General features: G+C 46.9%; 1 protein-coding gene across 1 annotated transcript; it reads left to right on the top strand.

Moving 5' to 3' along the window:
- Window positions 1–206: 206 nt before the first annotated feature.
- Window positions 207–20,206, top strand: LOC136060793 (transmembrane protein 151B-like). The gene is made up of 2 exons (XM_065755588.1): window positions 207–296; window positions 17,087–20,206. The coding sequence occupies exons 1-2, from the start codon at window positions 207–209 to the stop codon at window positions 18,515–18,517; spliced, it is 1,521 nt and encodes a 506-aa protein (XP_065611660.1). The 3' UTR covers window positions 18,518–20,206.
- The last annotated feature ends 994 nt before the right edge of the window (window positions 20,207–21,200 follow it).

The raw sequence follows: 21,200 nt of genomic DNA, 5'->3' as shown, positions 1-21,200 counted from the left end.
CTCGCTGCCCACCTGGGGGGGCCGCGAGCGGCTGGGGCACCCCCCCTCCGCCTCGCCTTTCTCTCCTCCCCTCCGCCGCCTCCCTCCCTCTCTCCCTGCCCGCCTGCCTGGGATGGTGGAAGGAGCCGGGCAGAGCCGGCGGGGCGGCCCTGGGCTCGGGGGGCGGCTCGGGGGCCCGCAGCCCCCGCCGCCGGTGATGGCCAAGGATGTCCTCGGAGGGGGAAGCCGAGGCGGCTGCTGAGAGCGGGCCGGGCAGCAGCCCCGCGCCGGGGCCGGCCGCCGCCGAGCGGGAGGAGGTGAGCGGCGGCGGGGGCAGCCGCCCCGGCCCGGGGGGGGCTCGGGAGGCAAAAGCGGAGATGGGCGCGGGGAAGGGGCCGGTGAGCCCCTCGCCGGGCAGGGGGAGCGGGCAGCCGAGAAAGGGATCCGCAGAGCGGGGAGAGCCGGCGAGGCAGCCGCAGCCCCCGCAGCCCGGCCGGGACCCGCAGCCGCGTCGCGGGGGCGGCTGCCAGCCGAGGGGAGGGAGCCGAGTGCGGGGCAGTGCGGAGCGGGGCTGTGCGCGGTGCCGAACGGAGCTGTGCTCGGTGCCCGCCGCGCCCTGCAGTGCCGGGGGTGCCGGCGGGAGCGGGCGGGGTCCCCGCAGCCGGGCGGCCGTTGGCTGCCAGGTGTTGGGGGAGCCGGGATGGGGTGACCGGCTCTCCCCGGCCGGCCCGGCCCCGCGGGGAGCCCCGCTGCGATCCTTCCCCTGTGCCGCTTGCCGCCCCGCTGAGCATCTCCGTGCAGGAGGATGCGGCGCGGAGCAACGGGGTCTATCGGGTGGAAGTTTGTCTCTAAGAATGCCTTGGGCTTTGTCCTAGGGGTGCCTACCGTTTCACGAGGGTTTCTGAGATGGTTAAGGGAATTGCGGCTCTCATGTACTGGCGCAAGTTGCAGGAGAGGTGGGATGAGTGCGCAGATGGGTTTGTAGCCTGGAACTGGGTAGCATTCAGGTGTTTGGGCCAAAGGACTGAGGTCATCCCTCCCATTTTCCCGTGGGGTCTAGGCTCTTCTGATGCCTAATCTGCAGTAGAAAACACTGTCGCATATATGGCTAAATGTATATCTTTGCATCATCTGTGAAGCCCTTACTGCGGCCTTACAGATAATAGGCAGGGGATGACGGATAACGTCTGAGCATTGACACAACAAATACTGAGCCTCAAGGCACCGGCCAGACAGCTGCAGGGCTGTGCGACAGCCGATGACGATATGCTCACAGCCCTGTATACTCAGGACAGCCAGCTATCTTGTGTTCACAATGCCTGAGGTTTCCCTCTGCACCTCATGCAGTCTTTGCTCCCAACTTACACTGCATAATCCATGTACAAATCATGGAAGTGGTTGAACTTTCTTCATAACATAGAGAAAACAACAAGCACGGATGCTCCAAGGATGCGGGCAGCAGCCTTCAAGCAGTCAGGGAAGTAAAAACAAACCTTGAACATTTCTGTGGGCGATTGGTCTGCTTAAAGCTTTTGCTAATGGGTTCCATGACTTGTCAACAGTCTCATGGTCCTGTGGCTGAAATACAGTAGGCTTAGCAAAGTCTGCGTGAAGCTGCAAGATGTTTAGGTTAAAGCCAAACAACAGTTTTCAAAGTACCTAGGATAGAAAATTGACTTGTCAGCTTAGGCTGAAAGAACTGTCTTCTGTGGGTGAAAATGAGGGTTTTCACCTGTCCAATTGCTTTATAAACGCCTGCAACACAGCTCACTGCTAAGAGCTGTGGCTGGGTCCAGGATACAGCTGTTGTTCTGACAGTAGAGCTCCCCAATGTAATTACAGCCCTTCAGAAGATCAATAGATGGTTAATGCTGAAAGGGATTTTTTGATTTATTTGGCCTACAACCACGAGCTATAGAAGTCTTTCCAATATATTAAGTCTACCATAAAAACATCTAAGTCATTTGTAGACATAAAAGCACTTGATCTTTCTGCTAAGCACATTATATCTCACTTCAGTCATCCTCCTCTCCGTTTTTCTTCTGTTCCAACACAAACATTTGCACATTTTAGTCTATATCTCAAATGCCTGTAACAATGATGTCTTAACCCCGCAGTCCTGCTTCATTGGTCTTTTCCTTTTGCTTCTTCCATCTCAATGTAAATAGTCCTTTTTGCTTGGATCTGCAGTTGTACTGAAATGTCCAGTATTAAACAGGCATTTCAAGGGCTTCTCTATTACTCTTGTCATTTACAGATTTGCCTTGGATCAAATACACTGACTTCAATCATATCAATGACTTTAAACTGCTTTTATTGGGAGATAAATCAATGTGAGATAAAATCCTGAGTGACTAACAGAGAATGTGTCTGAAGTCCAAGCTGTTATTCTTGAAAACAGCACAAGTGAGGATGCTGCTGTGGAGCAGGAAGGAGAGAGGCTGCTTGGTCCCTGGTTGCAGCCCAGGTCCAATTCTTCCAAAGGACACTTGGGTTTACAGCTGTTGCTGAATATCAGAGCAAGCTCTCAGATTACCCATCACTATTCTGTTGTTTTGTAGTTTGTTGGTTGTTTTGTTTGTTTGTTTGTTTGTTTTTTGTTTTGTGCGTGTGTGTGTATTTCTTTTTCTTCCCACTGAGATATCAATTTTTTGAACTGGATGACTTGAAACAGTCATGGTTACAGTGGCAGTGTTGGATTTTACCATCTCATTAACTCTCATGCATTAACTCTTGATGGGAAGAAATAGAAGGGACATGCTTTCCCAAACATTCCAGCAGTTGTTGTTGATTGTTTCTCTGATATGTTCTCCTTTACTTTCCTCCCCTCTGCTCTGTACTGACCTGGTTAAGCTGTGGGCTGGCTGTCTTTCTTGTCTTACTTGTTATTATGACAGCCTACACCTACACCGAAGACTTGATGGTGACTTTTCTGCATTTTTTTTGCCAATTAAGAAACAGTCTTAAATGTTTACATTTTTAAAACTTAGCTCTAATTTTTTTTTTTCAGGAAAGTAAACCTAGTGAGTACAAATGTCATTTATTTGTTACCATTGCCAAGTAATCACTCAAGAAAGCTGAAGGCAGCAGCCACTTGACATTTTGAAATACGTATTTGTCTTGTTTGTGTTGGCAGAATTAAACAGCAGTTGTCTGTGGCTGGTTTTATCTTGTCTTCCATATTTAAGAAATCTAATTGGGCATGACATAGTGCAGTCAGTTGACCTGTCTAAATGAAAGAGCGAAAACCTCTTAGCTAGGTAGGTGTTTCTGAAACCAGTGGTCATCAGCCTACTGACATTCTTGGAAATGCTGCAGAAGAGCGATGCCACTTAAAACTGTTTCAGCTGCCTCTTGCTGCCAGTGCAGAGTGGAGCAGAAATGTGCTTCAAAACTGCTGATTGTGGCCACAGCAGCACCAAGGAGTGTGACAGGTTTAGAAAACTTATGTATGGCTTGTTTGCAGGCTACAGCATCACAGTCTGTCAGGTCAAAAGATGGTTGGGTCCTTTCTGCTTAAATGTGCCACTGAATATCCACCTGCTACTTGGGGGCTAGCCTGTGTTTAGTTCTCCAGCTTTTTATCCCTTTTTCCTCCTCCTCCTGCAGGGGCCTTCTGTTTTCACTAAGACTTCTGCGCCCACCAGAAAAGAAGTCAGGTACAGCAAGATGTGGAGAGGGGAGAGGGCACAGGGCCTGTGATGGAGATTAGAGTTGGTCCCTCTTTGAAGCAGAAGGTCAGGGGGGACTGTTGAGTACCAGTCCTCAGAGAGAGGCTTTTTGCTTGCTAAATCTCTCTCCCAAGTGCTGCACTGACCCTGACTTCTGGCTAAAGGGAGAACATGAAACATGGAATATATATATATGAAATATGAAGTGCTTTCCCTTCCCTTCAGCTCTTCTTAATCTCTTGTACAACACCTCCTTGAGTAACACCCTGAATAATAGCTGCTGATTGGCTTGGTAGAAGGCTGTCACCATCCAGAGCAAATATGATCAACCTAAGAGATATTATTAACACAGAGTACAATATTGCCCCTCTTGAGTAAGAGTGAAACAGGTAAAGTCTCTTTCTACCCCTCCTGCCCATTCATTCAGCAAGCAGAAATCAAAAAGATATCCTCATTTCTTGGTGTAAACAGTCTCTCTCCTAAAGACAAGGGAACAATTCCAACAATAGTTGTATTGGAGGAACAGCAAAGCTCTTTTTTCATGATCCTGCAGTTCTAGGAAACATTTGCATTGCAGATCCTGTCAAAAGAAAATCCGTGCTGAGGCATCACATCTTTTTCTGTTTTTTGTTCTTTCCTTTGCCCCACTTTATCTTCTGTTCATGTGCTTGTTCTTGGTGCTCTGAAGTTGTCTCTCTTCTCTGTACTTTGCATGAAGAGCTGCTGAGAGTTAAAAGAAATAGATAGGAAACATCAGATAGATGTGTTTGAGCTCTGAATGGCGTTCTGGGCTCTGGCTATGAGGGTTTCTGAGGGCTCTGGCCTCTCTGACGGAGCGTGCTCCCTTGGAGCTCCATCACTGGAGGGTCATAAGGACAGTTGGCAAGCTGTGCCCTCAGGAGGAGAGATGGTCAGTTGGTACCAGTAGGAAGAAAGGGGTCTGTACGCTGCTTTGAAAACCCAAATATGCTCCTTGTTCTCTCTTTCTCACTTCAGACATCCTAGAAGATAAAAGCTGTCCAGAAGGGAGGGGTGGGTATCAAGGCTGACATTCACTCAAGTGGAATCCATTGCAGGGATGAGGCAAGAGGCATCTTCATCCTATGAACACAGTGTGGGACTTATCTCTTCTTACACTATGGACTTGGAATAAAACAGCTTAAATTATTGCTGGTGACCAGAAGATTAGAAGCAGCAAAATGTCCACAGTGGCCCATAGTCATTGGGGGTTGTTTCTGAATGTGTTCTGACACATGGCAGTGAGTTAACACCTAAACCTCCACTGCTGAGCTGCCAGCTCTGCAAGTTACTGAGTTGTTCCAGTGTCACTGTTGTGGCACTAGAGATAAGGCTCTGTTTGATTTTTCACTTACAGCAGGAGTTCTAGTTTTCAGAAAAGCACAGCTAAGTAGTCAATTAGTTTTTAAGTTCTAATCATGGAAAATATAGTTCACTGAAGAGTTCACTGAATAGTATAATCATTAATCTGGCTCCTCTGAGCCTAAGAACTACAAAGTTAAAATTAGAACATCACGAAACATCTCTGGGGTTGCAGTTCGTGTAGCAGGATGGTTAACTAGCCAAAACCCAAATGTTCACATCATCTTTGCAGCAGTGTGAGACAAGTTATAATCTCCAGGATGCTGCCAGCAGCAGAACCACCCATGCTGGGTCCTATGTGGCCTGCATCTCATCCCAAATCACCAAATTAAGGAAATGAAGTTCCTGCGTAAGAGTTTATGCTTTCTGCTCTTCCCCCATCCATCCTACCCTTGGAAGAGCTACCATATGCCACAGGCAACACCCACTGCAACCTTAACTCTGCCCCAGCAGGAGGGGCATCCTCAGCCCCCGAGGTGCAGGGGGAGATGTTGCAGGAGCAGGCAGGACAGATGGTGAGTGGGAAGGCTGGAGAAGCCTGGCTGCGTGGCGTCAGGCTGGTAGCCTTCCCTCAGCAGAGCTAAGGCTGGGAAGTGGTGTCTGGCACACCTGGCAGCCCTTCTCGTGGTACTGTGTCAATGCCTGGGAGAGGATGGAGGGGATTATGCCTCACAAGGTGACAAAGCTTGCAGCTTCTGTGACTTTACATCAGGTGCATAATTTAGAGGGAGTGCCAGCTGACATGTAGAACTCCTTCTATACAGACTGATGTACTGTGCATCCCAGTTCAGCATCAAGTGAAGTTTTCATATACTGTGCTGTCATAAGTTATTGCAGAATGTACATCTGAGAAAGGAAAGAGAAGCACGTGAGAAAAAGGAGTGATACTCATCATGAATCCTCTTTTCTCACTTCTGGGATGCTACCTCATCATAACAGGAGCACCATTATTGAAAAATCTCACATCACTGAGGTCCCAACTATGTTCAAAAAGGTTCAGGGAAAGGCACTCTGTGAGTCTGACAGAGCAGTGGTGGATGTTATTGCCAGGAGTAGTTAGCTGCAGCCTGAGCCCAATGCCATGGAGCTGGGATGTCTTCTGCTGAAGCATGGTTATATGGCTCCAAATAGAAAGTCACACACAGGAGACAGGAAGGGTGGAGATTGAGAGGTCAAATCGCAGAGCCATTTCATTCTTTTTTTACTGGTTACCACTTATGTAAAAGCACAGCATTGGCCAAAAAAAAAAAAAAAAAGAATAAAAAATAAACTTTGTGTTTCTGGACCAGGCTTGGTTCGCAGTTCACTTTGAAAGACTTCTCTTGAGTTCACTGGAACTTGGATCAGTTCCAGATCACGTTTCTTCTGAGTGCTCACAAGATTTTTCTATCCCCCATTCAAAGCTCAGGGTGTTCCTTTGGAGTAAGCAAAGATTAAATTGCATTATTAATAATGAACTACTTCTCTCTTTTGAAAGGTCGGTCTAAGCAGAGGCATTAGATAACTAGGCTACCAATAGCCAGTGAGGAACTAACGAGATGGTATACATGGATTCCTGTCAGATCCGTCCAGGAGATGTCAGTCACGTGGAGCCATCCCATTTCTGCTGTCCCTGTTTCCAGGCTGAAGCACCAGGAGATAGTCTCTTGTTTTCCCTTGGCTGATGGGATGGATGTGTGCCTGCCATCACTTGCTCCCCTTGCTCTCACAGATGTGGGACATGCCAGAGTAGGCACGTTAAGTCCTGCTGTTGTCTCTTAGTGTGGCCTCTGAAATGTCCCTCCTTCATTTTCTCTCATAATCAAGCTGCTAAGACAGTAGCTGCAGGATTACCTCAGATGTGGTTCTGCTTGCCTGTGAATAACTTCTCTGAGCCAGGCGGGAGGATGTAGGGTCACCAGTAGAGGTGGCATCCCAGCAGCCTCATTTGTAGGCTTTATACCAGGCCTTGCTTGGCTGGAGCCACACAGCACTCATGGAAGGAAGCAGGTTCCTGGGCTGGCACTGACAGCAGCAGCATGTCATGGGGATCCATCTTGGCCTACAGCATGCCTGCTCTTGCAGGTCAGTGCATGGTGAAACACTTTGGAAAAACACAGTCAGGGAAGCCTGTCGTCAAAGGGTTCATGCCACTTTTTCTGCATCCATCACTCGGGTTGCATGGTCTACAGCTGCTGTAGCCTCCCTCCTCACTGTGTGGGACTGGTGTCTTTCCAGCTCTGATCTAAGCAGCAGATTGACAGAAGTCAGGAGTCTTTTGAACCTTCCCTCCTCACTGAATGGGTGTCTGTCTCTTGACATAATGACTGATGAAGTGTAAGTTCAGCTCTGACCTACAGGGACATTTCCTTTCACATCTTGAAGCTCTACACACATCTGTGAACCTTGTACCAGTAATATTTACCATGTGACTACTGGGAACTGTCGATATCCAAAGGAGGTGTGAAGGGAATATGGCTTTGTGTCCCTAGTTTCAAAAGCCAGCAGAAGAAACATAGCAATTGAGGAGAAAAAGGGATAATTTTATAGTGTAGTGTTTTGTAAGCTTGTAAGAAACTGTCGGTAGAATGACCCTGATTTTGGTTTTGCAAATGGTGACCACTCTGTTGCTAGGATTCCTTTGTGCCAAAAATGTACCTGCACAGCTTCCCTTGCAGCAGAATATGAGTGCTTCGCCAATGGAGGTGACTGGGCGCAAATGCTTCACATTCCTCACCTTCCTCCCCTTAAATTTTAGCAAGCAGATTTCCCATCTTTCTGATATAATGTGTGCCATAAATACTGCCTGTGACCCAAATGTCTTTCTTTTCTGTGATTTCCTTTATTTCTTCTTGAAGTATTAGAGTACTGGAAGCTCCTTCTGTCCCAACCTCTGCTTTCTTCTTCTGATGGTATCTTAGATGCTTGAATTCATGAGGATGAAGGGTGTGAAGTAACAGGCTGCCTTTGTACTGTATCTCAAAGGGGTCCTATCAGCTGGCATTCAGGTTGATCAGCAAGATGTGCCATTTCATGGTTTGTCTTGTCCAGTGATAGTCTCTGCAGAGCAGAGAATTGAATGTCTCCATTGTGTGCACCTTACCAGCCTGAGACCTCCCCCTGACTGCTCCAGTGAGGGAAAGGCAAGATTACATCTCTGCAGGGCTATAAACAACCAGAAACTCAGCGATGCTCACTCACCGCAGGAGTGCAGCTGCCAGAGCAAATGCCTCCCCATTGGTGATGCTACTGACTTGTGCCATGCGTACAGGTTATTCCTCTTAAACCAAGTCATTGAGCATCTCTGCTTGGAAGTGCTGTGACAGCTTCTGCCTGCATGAAGTTTTCATTCTGGCAGGAGCTCAATGGCAGAGGAGCAAATGATGTATTCAAAACATACATGCAATACCACCTCCTCAAAGAACAAAGGGAAATTCTCTTTGATGCTAAATGTTTTTCTCCAGTGCTTTCTTTCCCTTATATTTCCCATCCCCTCCATGCTGGCAGCCATGCTGAGAGCACTTTCTATTGGCTCAGCATGCGATGGGGGTAATGGGCTTCTTGCAGTTTAAGATGGACGGGAGGAGGGATTTTATTTCAGGCTCCCCAGGAGGGCATTTATGAGATGGTTGTTGTAATATCTCCTTTTTCCCTCACCAGGCCTTATTACCAATGCCCCGTGCAGTGCCCAGATTGGGTCACATAATGGAGGATCTCTTTTACCCATCACACGCCAGCATCTGGGTTAGCACTGCCCTGCAGGCTCCTTCTTCTCTGTACTAATGAACATCTCACCTAGGAGTTCACTTAGCCCTAGGAGGCAGAAGAATTATACTCTTACTCTTCTTCTGTGGTTGTCTTCTCTCTAGTCACCCCAGCCTCTTTGGGCCAGCCGTTCTTTCACCTCAGGACTTGTAAGGTGATATCCACGCCCACATCTATTGTGGCTTCTAGGGGAAGGCAGATGGAGATCTCCTTGCCCTCATGGCATCATCCTGTTTTACTGCACAAATAGTGAAGCTGTTCTCAGCACACCAGAGGCTGGGCCTGGCATCAGAGATCACCTCAGTAATTGTTAATAGCACAGCTGAGACCTCACTTCAGCAAAGCCTTGGTGGGCCTCCCTGTATTACGCAGTCCATCAGGAACATTTTGTACTGCCCTCTCCTGATCAAAACGGAAGAAGCCTCCTAGTTAGACAAAAATCTGCTTTCATCCAGGCAGATCACCACCTGCCAAAATCTGTGACTTGTAGTTATTGATCGTTCTTTACCTTTCATTTATCGCATTGGGATATATTCATCATTCACGAAGTCATATTAAATTGTGGCTGGAATTAATTTTCCCCCTATTTTTAGTTCTTCTTTGCTTCTATTTTCCTTCTTCCAGCCCTGTGTCAGTGTTTCTCCCACATTCTTTTCCCATGGACAGGAAGACTATGTTTGCAAAATAAAAGAAAAAAAAAGAAGACTGACTCGCTGCTCACATGAGCAATCCCAAGCTGTGAGGTCACTTTGCTGTTGAGGACTGTGATAAGGTCACCCTGCAGCACTGCAGCCAGCTCCGGGAGGAGAGCAGAAGCTTGCTGTGATGCCAGGCTTTGTCGCGCATCTCTGCTTGCTGAGGCACGACCACAGCGTCACCACTGCAGCACAGTGTAACTGCTGCAGGACTCTGCCCAATCTTATCACAGCTTTATTCCACAGTAGAGGAGACAGGGGTGTAGATCTGAGTTTTTAGAGAAGTTCCCAGCAGAAAGGGAGCATCTGGTCAGGAGGAGCTGCTTTCAGACTGTAGATGGGCTGAGAGGACTGCTGGCTCAGCGGGTCCCTCAGTGCTGACAGGGTCACTCCTTCCCTATGCCGGTCCTCACTCAGGTCTTTTCCTGGGCTGGCAGGTCCCCATCCTTGGCTGCTGCCTCCCTTTCTCTTCCTCAGTATCATCTGCACTGGTGACATCTGCATTCAGAGCATCTCTAGGCTATCCTCTCCTCTCTTCCACCTTTTCACTCCCCCCTCCTTGTATTTCCCTCTCGTTTCTCTATTTCCATTCAGGCCACGTCCTCAGTACCCTCTGTTTTGTCTTATTCTTTCATTTTAGACATGATAGCATTTTGCTTCAGCAACATTGAAGCTCTTGAGGTCAGCCACCAAGGGCAAACATGTTCACACATGGCGTTTCAAAGGACAGGAAATGCTTTTGGCACGATTTCCCTGAAGGAGAATTTGAATGCTTTTGAAATCGTGGAACTCAGATATCTGACTGCAAACCAGACAAAGGCAGTTAAACTTGGACCCCAAACTGTCCACAAAACAAGCATTAGAATAAATTCATGCTGTTATAGCATATTTTCTGCTTATCCAGCTCTTGCTGGAGTTTTCAAGGAGACTGAAGCACTGGATCTGACAGAAGAGGAAAAAGACATTTTGTCATTAGAAGCTACAGAGAAATAGTAAACATCTGGCAAAATTATATATAATTTTTTTAAAGACTAACTGCAAAATTGTTTGGTCAGCTTCCTTCGAACTTCACAGGCTATTTCTCCCCTTCCATAAGGGTCAGTTTGGCAGCCTACAGTTCCAATTTATTATGGCAGTCCTAATTAGAAAAGTACAAAACAAGAGGTTTGTAGCTGTCACTATAACCATTTGTGTGCTGTAATCGGTAAAGAAAAAGAAGTAACTCTTGGAGCCCACATTGGCATGCACCTGTTTTTAAAGTCAAATACAACTACTGATGAATAGTGTGTGACAACAACAAGCTAAGTAATGACGTGCTCCACTGCTTTGGCAGGGTTTGTCTGAGCATTGCGTCTGGAGCTGCACATGGAATTGCCCCTGGCAGTAGCACTGGAAGTGTGAGGAGCACCTCACACGCAGCACCCACAGCTTTGTGCTGATGACTGATGTTTGGCTTTATGAAGACAATGGCCCTGCAAAGTTAATGGGATATTTAGCCATTAGATTGGCAGAGTTGTGGAGGAATAATTACTAGATTTGGTGCTATTCGCTGTACTTAAGCATAAAATCACTGCTGCTAACATTTACAGTTGGCACAAACATTACCAGGCTGGTCTGTAACAATGAGCACAGTCCTGCAGAGAGGTCTGCTTCATTTGATAATTTCATTATTCAATTCAAAGCCAAATCTGAAGTTACACATTTCAGAGTGGAGAGTGCATCCAGTCCTTTAGCTGTCCTTGAAACAGTGACTCAAAAAATACCTAGGAGCAAAGTAGGTGAATGGTTGGATATACACTCCCAAGCCAAAATCTACTAATAGTACTCTTGGAGATTTTTTTTAAAATGCAAAATGTGTGGAAATGGGGGGTTATTTTATGATTGGGTATAATGCTAGTGAAATAAGTACTAAAATCCTGCATCCACTTGCAGGATACACCCTAAGAAGGGTCTAAAGGTTCTGGAGAAAATGAAAAGCCCCAAAGAGAGCTGGGAAATAAATAAAGCTGTGCAGTGAAGGACTTGGAGACTTTGACCCACTTAATTTGGAAAACAGAAGCCAAGAGGTGTCATAATTAGAATGGAGAGGCACCTTGAGAGAGAGGAGGCAGCAGTATGAAGTCTTTCATTACATTCAGAACGGGAATTCCCACTGCCATCAATGGGGGCTAAAATGAGAGAAAATTACAATGGTGATGAAATTCAATCATCAGAACAAATTGCAGAAAGGATTCTAAGTTCTTAATTTGCTTTTGTCTATAAAGTTAAGCAGGAAGTCTTTATGCAAGATGAGCTTTTACCAACTACCAGTCACTGGGCTGCACGTAGGACTGTAGTGTAAAATTGCATTACCTGTGAGGTACACGAGCAAGAGACAGAAGGCATAGTGTGTCCTGGTCTTAAGATGTAAATGCACTTTGGATCATAACACATGTTGATAGGAGAAATTCCTATGACTACCTGGGAGTACTAAAGAACTATTGTATCATAACTATCTCTGTCATCACCTAGGGGCAGCCATGTGATAAACTGATGAATCCAGCTACCAGAGATGCTGATGTCCAAAGGTCAGCAAAGCAGTGAGCCTCCACTGGTAAAATTTAGGCACTAGAGGTTCAAAGTAGGCTCCCAAAAACCTGAGCTGATGGAATATGTCTGGGCTTCTAGCATCCCTTCCTTCCCCGCTATCTTGTGGACGCTCACAAAGGGGAGCAAGGATACCTGCCTTGACCTTTGCCCCAGGGCTCATTAGTTCTTATGTACCCATCACAAGGAAGAAACCCAGGGACACAGGTCATCCAGAAACATGTTCTTGCAGTTCAAATGTGCCTTCTAAGGAGATACTGTGGCATGGTGGGGTGGTTGTTAATGCCTTGCCTTCTTGGCCACCCTCAATGCAGTTGCTTGTAAGCTCACTTAGAACGGTTGCCAGTTACAGTCTAGCTGTATTATGCTGGTCACTCACAAGCTGTCCAGGGATGAAACCCTACCCACCCACCCCTTTAGCCCCTGGCCACGATTTGCTCCAGCTGCTAAGTGAAAAACCACACATTCTCCTACTGCTTTCTCCCCACCCCTTTAAATTAGGCAAGATTAACAGCCCAAATCTACACGCCATTACCATGCAGAGTACTTTTTAATGATTTTAATCACTGCTGCTGTAGCCAGAAGCTGAGCTGGCTGCTGCAAAGCTGGGACAAGTGTGGGGTGGGTGTACCAGCTCCACGTAGGTCCCTTCATACAGGCGTTTATCTTGGGTATCTGCCATCTGAGGGTGGCTTTGAAGGCAATTGCCCTTTCAGCCACCGCCAGTGTGATTTATCATTTGCAAAGTAAGTTCTGCACAGAAGTTCCTTGAAAGAGAAGTAACCAAAACATTGCCAGCCTGGAAACTCCCGTCTGCTGCAGGTGTCAGTTGAATTTCCTGTTCTCCTTGAGCAGCTAGGGCTTTTGAGACTATTTTCCAGCAACTACAGCAACTAATTAAATTGCACCTATCATTTAATGTCTTGGAAGATTTTGTACCACCAGACAACAAACAGAGCTTGGGAGAACATGGAGCTCCCTCTCCATTTTGAGTGGGATACACACCTGTTGCTCTGCCTGAGATTTTTTTGGAAAGGACACGTCAAAAAAGCCCCAGTACAAATGCAGAGAGGGACCAAGGGCAGCTCAGAGCAGGGCTGCCCCAATCTCTTATTTATGGGGCTAAAATCTGTGAGTTCTAGTTCACAGATAAGGTGTCTGGTGACTGAGTTTTTGCCTAATATGGAACAGTGACTGCTTGCCTTTGGCTGTCAAGCTTGCTGTCCTCAATTTCTTCAGTTACATTTCTCCTCTAATATTTTTCAGGGGGTTAGGGTTTTGCACCACATCAAAACGACACAGAAGCCACAGCATTCCTCAGAGAACACAGCTCTCATTCACTGACTGGCCCAAGTTATCATGGAAATTATTAGTTTCATTAAGCATTTATTGTAGTTGTCCCAAAATACAGGCTTACCCTGTTCTCATCTGAAACACTATGCTTGGAAAGGAGAAAATTCCACATAGTACCACAAACACCGAGATTGCAAGAAGTTGGTATGCTAATTAATAAAGTCTGGGAGCCACTGGCTTAACATACTAATGAATTTGTTATGCAGAGATAGATGGAAAGATTCATTTCCTTATTAGACTTTTGAATGTCTGATGCTTTTACTGTAATTATTTGTTGCATTTCCTGTCTTTCTTATGAACACACTATTAGTGTTTCTAATGCTATAGTTGGGTTAGATAATTGTTTCAGCAAAAGGAAAGAGAAATAAAGAGATATAAGCCAGAGGAACATAGTCAAGACTCAAAATGGGAGAGACAGCCAGTGTAGTAGTCCCTAGAGACATCCTTTTGTAACTGAGGACCTGCAGAGAATGGGATCTAGTTAGCAGCAAAGAAGAGCCTTTTCCCAAAGGGTTCTGAGCATGAAGGTCCTACTGAACCGGACTGATAGCTGTGTGTAAATCTGAGACGCCTGGGAGTGGGCAGTATGGCTGCATGTCCTCTCAATACAAGGAGAGAAACTGCATTTCTTACAAGCTACAGTGAAAACAGTGGAGGTAACCCATCTCAGGAAGATCCAGACCTCCTAGCATAGGGGGCTGATGGCCATTTTTGAGGTGTCTCCACGGAGATGTGGACCTGCAAGCCTTGGAGCTGCTTCCAGCCCAGCTCTGATCAGGACTGGTAAGACCAGAGCCACCTTGTTCCCCAAAGTGTGGGAGGCATTTCATGGGGCTAAGCACTAAGAAGCATTTGCCAACTCTCAGGCTCCAGTTTAGCCACTGATAACTCTAAGCAGCAGGGCTGGTTGAATCAGTCCTTGAGTAGAAGCCAAGCTGTGGGTTGCAAGTTGGACCACAGAGCTTCAGAGATCAGAGAAGTTATTAGTCAAAGGGAAGTGAGATAAAGGAAAGAAGAGGATTGCAGTGCCTTTGGCAAATAGTGCCTTAACTGAAACAGGACATCCTTCACATGGCTGCATGGAGGGCCGGGCAGACAGTGCTGCCAATAAGTCATAAATATTGGGGTTCTTGAAGTATTTAAGCACACACTTTTCATTACAATTGACTGTTAGACATCCTTAGGTGGGTCCACAGGGATTCCTTGGAGTATGAACCAGATCCAATTTTGTGTAAGATGTGCCTATGGGAACCTAATGAGAGTGGACTTCAATTCCCATGTTAGAATACCATCCTGCTGTCTTCACCTCCATCATCCCAGTGATTAGAATAGAGAGTTTCATTCTGTTTTGTTGTCCTCAGTAGACTTTCTGGGGAAAAAAAGATGGAGATTTAAAGTTCTTCATTACAGTCTATATTTTTGCATTACTACAGTGCTTAAAAACTGTTCCAAGTAAAGTCAAGGCAAAAAAAAAAAAAAAAAAAAAAAAAAACAGAAGACCAGAAGCTCCTGGTGGAGTCCCCAAAAGCCAGGAGAGCCTGGGGCTCTGACCTGGGCTGTGTCTGTGACTGCAGAGAAGCCTACATTGATCAGGAGTGGCACTGGGACTGAGGAGTGGGTATCTGACAAGAGTTTCCAATGGTGAAACTCCTTGTGACTGGATGTAGACTCCTTGTGACTGGATGTAGACTGCAAAACTCCCCTAAGTAGTGATTGCTTTCCTCAAGGCTTCCTGCAAAAAGTTAGGGAAAACAGCCTTATTCTTTCTTATACTGAAGTTTATGTCTGCCCTACCTGCAGAAAAGGTGTGTATATAACCTGTTTTTTTTCCTCTGCACCCATTTTGTTAAGAAAAGGAATACAGTCCAAAATAATTATTCTTCATTCTAACATAAATATATACAAAAGGCTTGGAATAAGAATAGATTTTTTTATAGGCTCCTTCTAGATGCATCAAGAGGAATCAGGAGCCAAATTCTGCCCTTCCTTGCTGCAGATGAATGCTATAGCTCCCTAAAATAAATAAAATTGCTCTGCACTTACGCAATGTCAGATTAAAAGCTAAGAAATCAAAACCTAACCCTGTGAATTCTAGTTTGGCAGTGCTCACAGCAAACCATAAAAACCTCTATAGTTACTCAGGAGTGGCTCTCTGTTCCAGAAAAAAAAAAAAAAAGGCAGTATTAAATCTGATCTGATAGCCCAGCAAGGTTAGGTGCCAATGCTTCCATCTCATTGAGAAAACAGTAAATTCTTTCTAGTGGTGCTGTGCTATTATTTCCTGAGTCATGAGATGCTGGTCCTTAAACTCCTGGCTGGTTCAAGCTCACTTACAGAATCATAACTGCTCTGGGTTTGAGAGAAGCTATACTGGGGATATACAGCAGATACCAAACCTAGTATCTGCTGGCATCTATGAAGTAGTTTGATGCATGAGAGGTGGTCCCTTGGGAGGAGGAGTAGCTGCGTGCTTCCATTTTTGCATGAAATCAGGCTCAGCAGAGGGCATGATGATGCACAAATATCAGCATGTCTTGCTGTCTTTTCCTCAGAGTTAAGGGGAGAAAAAGGACGGTGGTGATGAGAGGGATGTGTTCAGCCCTCCACATTACCTACTGGGTGAGCAGGGGGTCTCCTGTCACATGTTTGCAACAGAGCAGCTGCTGCCAGCCGAGTGTGTAACCCACGCTGCTACTGCTCTTTGCAGAGACAACTCTGCTTCCTCTAGCTCCTTGGCTGGATTTCATGCCTCTTAATATAGCCCAACGTAGCATGACAACGCAGCTGATTCACTGCAACATCGCAGAGGTAAGGACCACAACCACATCATCCTGGTGAGCATAGCAGGAATACAAACTCCCTCTCCACTGCCAGCCTGACTTTTATGACTTCAAAGAGAAGGATATGCTATATTTTAAACATTCACTCCCACAAACCCTTAGCCCCAGTGCTTGAACATTTCAGGTATTTTAGGTAGGAGCTTGTCTTTTAACCAGCCTGAAGCTATGTGCACGACGCTGTAATCCTGACAATTTTTTCAAATATATCTGCTTGAATCTGGTAATTTTCCTGATGGCTTGCCTCCAAGAGAATGGTGTCAATCACCCAGTAGGTTTCAGGGCTGGGGCTGAGTCACCTCTGACTCAGTCAGCAGCTTCAGCTCTGCCAGGCACCGGTGCCATGCGTCGGTGCAACCCATGGAGTCTTGGCCCCACAAAGGACACTGTTCCCCAGTTCTCCAGCAGCACAGTGTGAGAACCCCCCAAAGCACAGGGGAAAGCCCCACTTCAAAATCTTATTGGCCCTGTAGGAAGGTGTGTAGATGGGGATGAGTACTAGCTCCTTGCAGGGTACAGAATCTGAGGACCCGTTTCACCCTCATCAAGATGCCCATCTGACCTAGATGTGCGTACTGCCACATGAAGGACTTCCCTCCTGGTAGCTGGAGGAAGCAAGGAAGTGGTTTTGTCCAGAGACCTCTGTCCCTGGTACAATGTTCCTGGCAAAATAGTTAATATCCCAATGTCTATGAAGTAGGGTGGTGTCCCCATCCTCAGGCAGTCAAGAGCAAACCCAGTCTGGAAATCAAAAGGCACTGTGTGTACTATGTAAAGCAGTGTGACTGACAGATTCCTCTCTTTGTCTTTCTCCCTTTATCTCTGGTGGTGTGATTTGAAGCAACGCCCCGTGAAGCAATCCCTGAGTGCCTGCATGTGCAGAGAGTCACACTGGAAATGCCTCCTCCTCTCCATCCTCATGTATGGTTGCCTGGGAGCAGTGGCCTGGTGTCAGCTGGCTCGAGTAACCAAGCTCAGCTTCGACAGCTCCTTCAAGGGCAAGTCCATGATCTACCATGACAGTCCTTGCTCAGATGGCTATGTCTACATCCCACTGGCCTTCCTTTCCATGCTGTATGTGGTGTACCTGGTGGAGTGCTGGCACTGCCACGTCAAGAGAGAGCTGCAGTACAAGGCAGATGTGGACAGTGTCTATGAATGTATCAACCGCATGCAGCAAGCCACGCCATGCATCTGGTGGAAGGCCATCAGCTACCACTTTGTACGGCGAACCAGGCAGGTAACCCGGTACCGCAATGGTGATGCCTACACCACTACCCAAGTCTACCACGAAAGGGTTAACACTCATGTGGCTGAAGCTGAGTTTGACTACTCTCACTGTGGATACAAGGACATCTCCAAGGAGCTCCTAGGCCTGGAGAGCCACACAGCCACCAAGCTGAGGTTCACCAAATGCTTCAGCTTTGCCAACATTGAGTCTGAGAACTCTTACCTGACACAAAGGGCTCACTTCTTCACAGAGATCGAGGGGCTGGATGACTACATGGAGGTGAGGGAAGGCATGCAGCTCAAAAACGTGGACTTCAAAGAGCTTATGATGGCCTACGGGGACCCAGATCATCTCCCATGGTATGTGTCCCACTATGCTTTCTGGGTAGCGGCCATCCTGATGATCTCATGGCCTCTCAGGGTACTCATAGAGTATCGGACTGCGTACGTCCACTACCACGTGGAGAAGCTTCTGGGCCTGGAATACACAGCACCCACCACGACAGAGGAGCCCCTCTACCGTTACCGCATGCCCCGGGATGCCACGCAGGACAGCACAGAGCTGGAATGGCATATCTGCACCAACCGGCAGCTGATTCCCAGCTACTCGGAGGCTATGCTAATGGATCTGGCTGACTCCCCAGCATACAACAGCTACACGGTGTGTCGGTACAGTGAGGTGGCCCACGGCTGCGAGCGCTGCAACCGTGCCTCCAGCACCTCCTCCATCTTCTCACGCCACGCTTTCCACAGCTGCAGTGGCAACTCCCGCCTGTCCCTCAACACCAGCCGCTTCTCCCTCTGCCGTGTCCATGGCTCCCACAGGACAGGCCTCTGGCGGAGCCGCAGCAGCAGCATTGCTGACCGGGGCTGCCACGATGAGCAGTGCTGCTCCTACTCCAGCCAGCTGGCAGTCAACGAGAACCCCCCTACTTACCACGATGCCCGCTTCTTCCCTGTCTTGATCGTGCATAGGCCGGAAGGGCATGACGGACAGCACTTCTATGTCAGACGCTCCTCCTGTTTAGAAACATCTTTGTGATGGGCTCCCATGGTTTCTCAGCTCCTCAGCTATGGAACAACTTCACTGCTGTGCTTGCAGAGATGCCACCAGCCTACAAGTGTCAGTCAGAAGGACAAGCTTCAGATTTCAGTTCTTCCTGACATTCCACAAGTATATGGTCACCCTCACAAGTGGCCAACCTTCTTTCCAAAGCTTCTCTCTCTCTTCCTGTTGGTCTCCATGTTTATTTTTCCCCTTCCTTTTGCTCTCTTACTTCTCACTGTTTCTTTGTTTCTTGAGTCTCTGCCTCTCCTCCCCTCCCGCTCTTTTCTTTTACGTTTCAGTCAGTATTTGACAGCTGTTTTCACGGGAGGATTTGAAAAGCCTGTGTTTTGCAATGAGTTTGCCCTGCAAGGTAGGAAACTCAAGAGACAGAGAGGCCAAGTGAGATGCCGAAAGGCCTGCAGCCAGTCAGCGTCAAGACAGAAAGAGAATTCAGATCTGCAGGCTCTGAGTCACGTGCTACAGACCCCAAACAAGGATTCTTAAAAGAATTATTTCTGCCTTTATTATTTCAGTCTTTTTGCCTCTTCTTTCATGTATCATCTCCTTTTTTTATACTTCATCCTCTCTCTTCTCATCTTCCTCTTTTTGTTTTCTCACCCCTGCTTTCCAATTTCTCATTGCCCGTTCCTGGGGTTTTGTTAGTGAGGATGTTTTTCAGCTTGTAATTGGCTTCTGTTGCCCAAAAATAAGGTATTTGCAGCACAAATTTTGGTGTCCATCAACACAGCCACGGGGTATGCCACTGAGAAGTGCTGAGGACTTTCACCACAGAGTAGTGAGGTACACAAATAAAGTAAAAAGCATGCATTTTGCTAACTGTGCCCTGCCTAGTCTGCAGCAGACCTGCTGCATTTCCAGATGTAGTTAACCTCCTTCAGCTCCACCACTGTTAGCAATTGTCAAGAGCCGTAATTTAGATCAGTGCCCTGGTAGTGCCACTATTTTTAAGACTGTAGATCTATCTGGTTTGTGGTTATTTCATTCCTAGCACTTGCTAAGAGCTGCAGGGGCTGGCAAGGAGGAGAGAGGTCAGGGAGGGAAAGGTGTTAATCCACTACAGCCCACCCACCAATGGTCTGAAAACTCTTCCTGCAAGGCTCCCTGTGAGACTTCAGTATGGTGTAAGATCAGCCTGGCAATGCCACCCACAGGAGGTGGCCGGTGCTTCCAAGAGCCAGGGACCAGCCCAGGGATTCTGACCAAGCTCAGGATCCCCAGGGCCTCAACAGATGCCAAACCTGCCATGTGCTGAGCGAGCTCTGCAACATTTCATTAGGTGGGTAGTTGAGGTGGGCACCAACTTGCAGGAGAACACAATACAATCGCAATACAGTAACTCCCAAAACCAAGGTGTTGTGTCTCCCTATGGCAGGTAGGTCAGAAGCCGAGCCCTCAGAGGGGCTAGCAACAAATGTTTCCTCCCGAGTCAGTTCTGTGTGTATCTACGTGTAATATGAGATTTGTAAAGTCATATTAGTATGTGTAGATTATATGTAACTCTGCATATGGTGATTTCTTATGGCATTGACTGTTGCACTATGTTAAATACATTTTGTTTTGGTTTGATGACTTGTTTTGATGCACTGTTTATTTCAACTCTGGAAACAGAGACATTGCTTTCACATGGGCAGTACCTGGCTAACCTGCTGTGGAGGATGGCACCATCAGGAGGCTTCTTTAAATTTGTATGAGTCAATCTTTTTTTAAAGTAAACACTGTATGTATGATTTATGTGACATTTTCATTCTGACAGCTTGGCATTTACTGTGAAAGATATGTAACACATAGGATGTGTTAGTTTGTCACCTCTAAAAAAGAATAACCATTCCAGACACCAAAAAGAACCAGGTTTGGGCTTAGAGTAATGATTAATGTTGGACCGGGGCCAAAATCCTGAAGTTGCTAAAAGTCAAACTTAGGAAAAACAGAATCAAAACTTAGACCCACCCCACAATGACCCAGTCCTGGCCCCTGTGCATACCATGCCACTCCTGGCAGAGCTGAGAGCCTGGGATAAGGATAGGATCAGAACTGACCTCCAAGCTCAATTCATCTCTGGTTTACTGGACTAAAGACAAGTCTTGCATAGGGTTCCCTCCTCTTGCCTTCACTCACACAGAGAGTTTAAAGCAGCACATATGGAAGATCTGAGAGCTGGAGGAGGTTGAAGCCTCAAGAAATAGAGAAGCTGGAATATTTCAACACTGCTTCTGACTGAAGGAGGTGTTAGGGAGGAAGACAAGAAAGAAAGGAAGAGATGGTAGAATAACATAAATTAGAAGGAAACAGTTCAGACGCAGTTCAGATAAATGAGCAGCAGAGATCAGTCAAAGCAGGCTCAGGGACAGAGGCAGGTTGTGTAGCAGCTGCAGCTACCTGCAACTTTAAATGCCATTCCCATGCCTTGGCATGGCCTGCTTGATCTGATGTGTATTTCAAGACTGAGTGTTATATTTGGGTCCTCAGAAATGGCCATGTCAAAAAGTGTTATTATCCGACATGAACAAGCTCTAGCAATCCCATTATTACAATGGGCTGGGCAGAGAAAGGAGACAGTTTATGCCAAGTTTAACCTTTGCAGTGTGCAGCTGCTGAAATATCCAGCAGCTCTTGGGTTGTGTCCTTGTCAGAGGTTGAGAAGCCCAGAGGGTTTTTA

The sequence above is a fragment of the Cyrtonyx montezumae genome, unplaced genomic scaffold, assembly GCF_038088225.1.
Source record: "Cyrtonyx montezumae isolate F1298 unplaced genomic scaffold, pur_monq_1.0 scaffold_10, whole genome shotgun sequence".
In the NCBI taxonomy this organism is placed as follows: domain Eukaryota; kingdom Metazoa; phylum Chordata; class Aves; order Galliformes; family Odontophoridae; genus Cyrtonyx; species Cyrtonyx montezumae.
Note: the sequence above shows the minus strand (reverse complement) of the source record. Positions and strands in the feature narration are given on the sequence as shown.

What these genes read in the sequence shown, in the direction of transcription:
- LOC136060793 (XM_065755588.1), top strand. Translation starts at nt 207, where the DNA reads ATGTCCTCGGAGGGGGAAGCCGAGGCGGCTGCTGAGAGCGGGCCGGGC. An exon ending in CCGCCGCCGAGCGGGAGGAG is followed by an intron (nt 297 to 17,086) that starts GTGAGCGGCGGC and finishes TGTGATTTGAAG; the next exon opens with CAACGCCCCGTGAAGCAATC.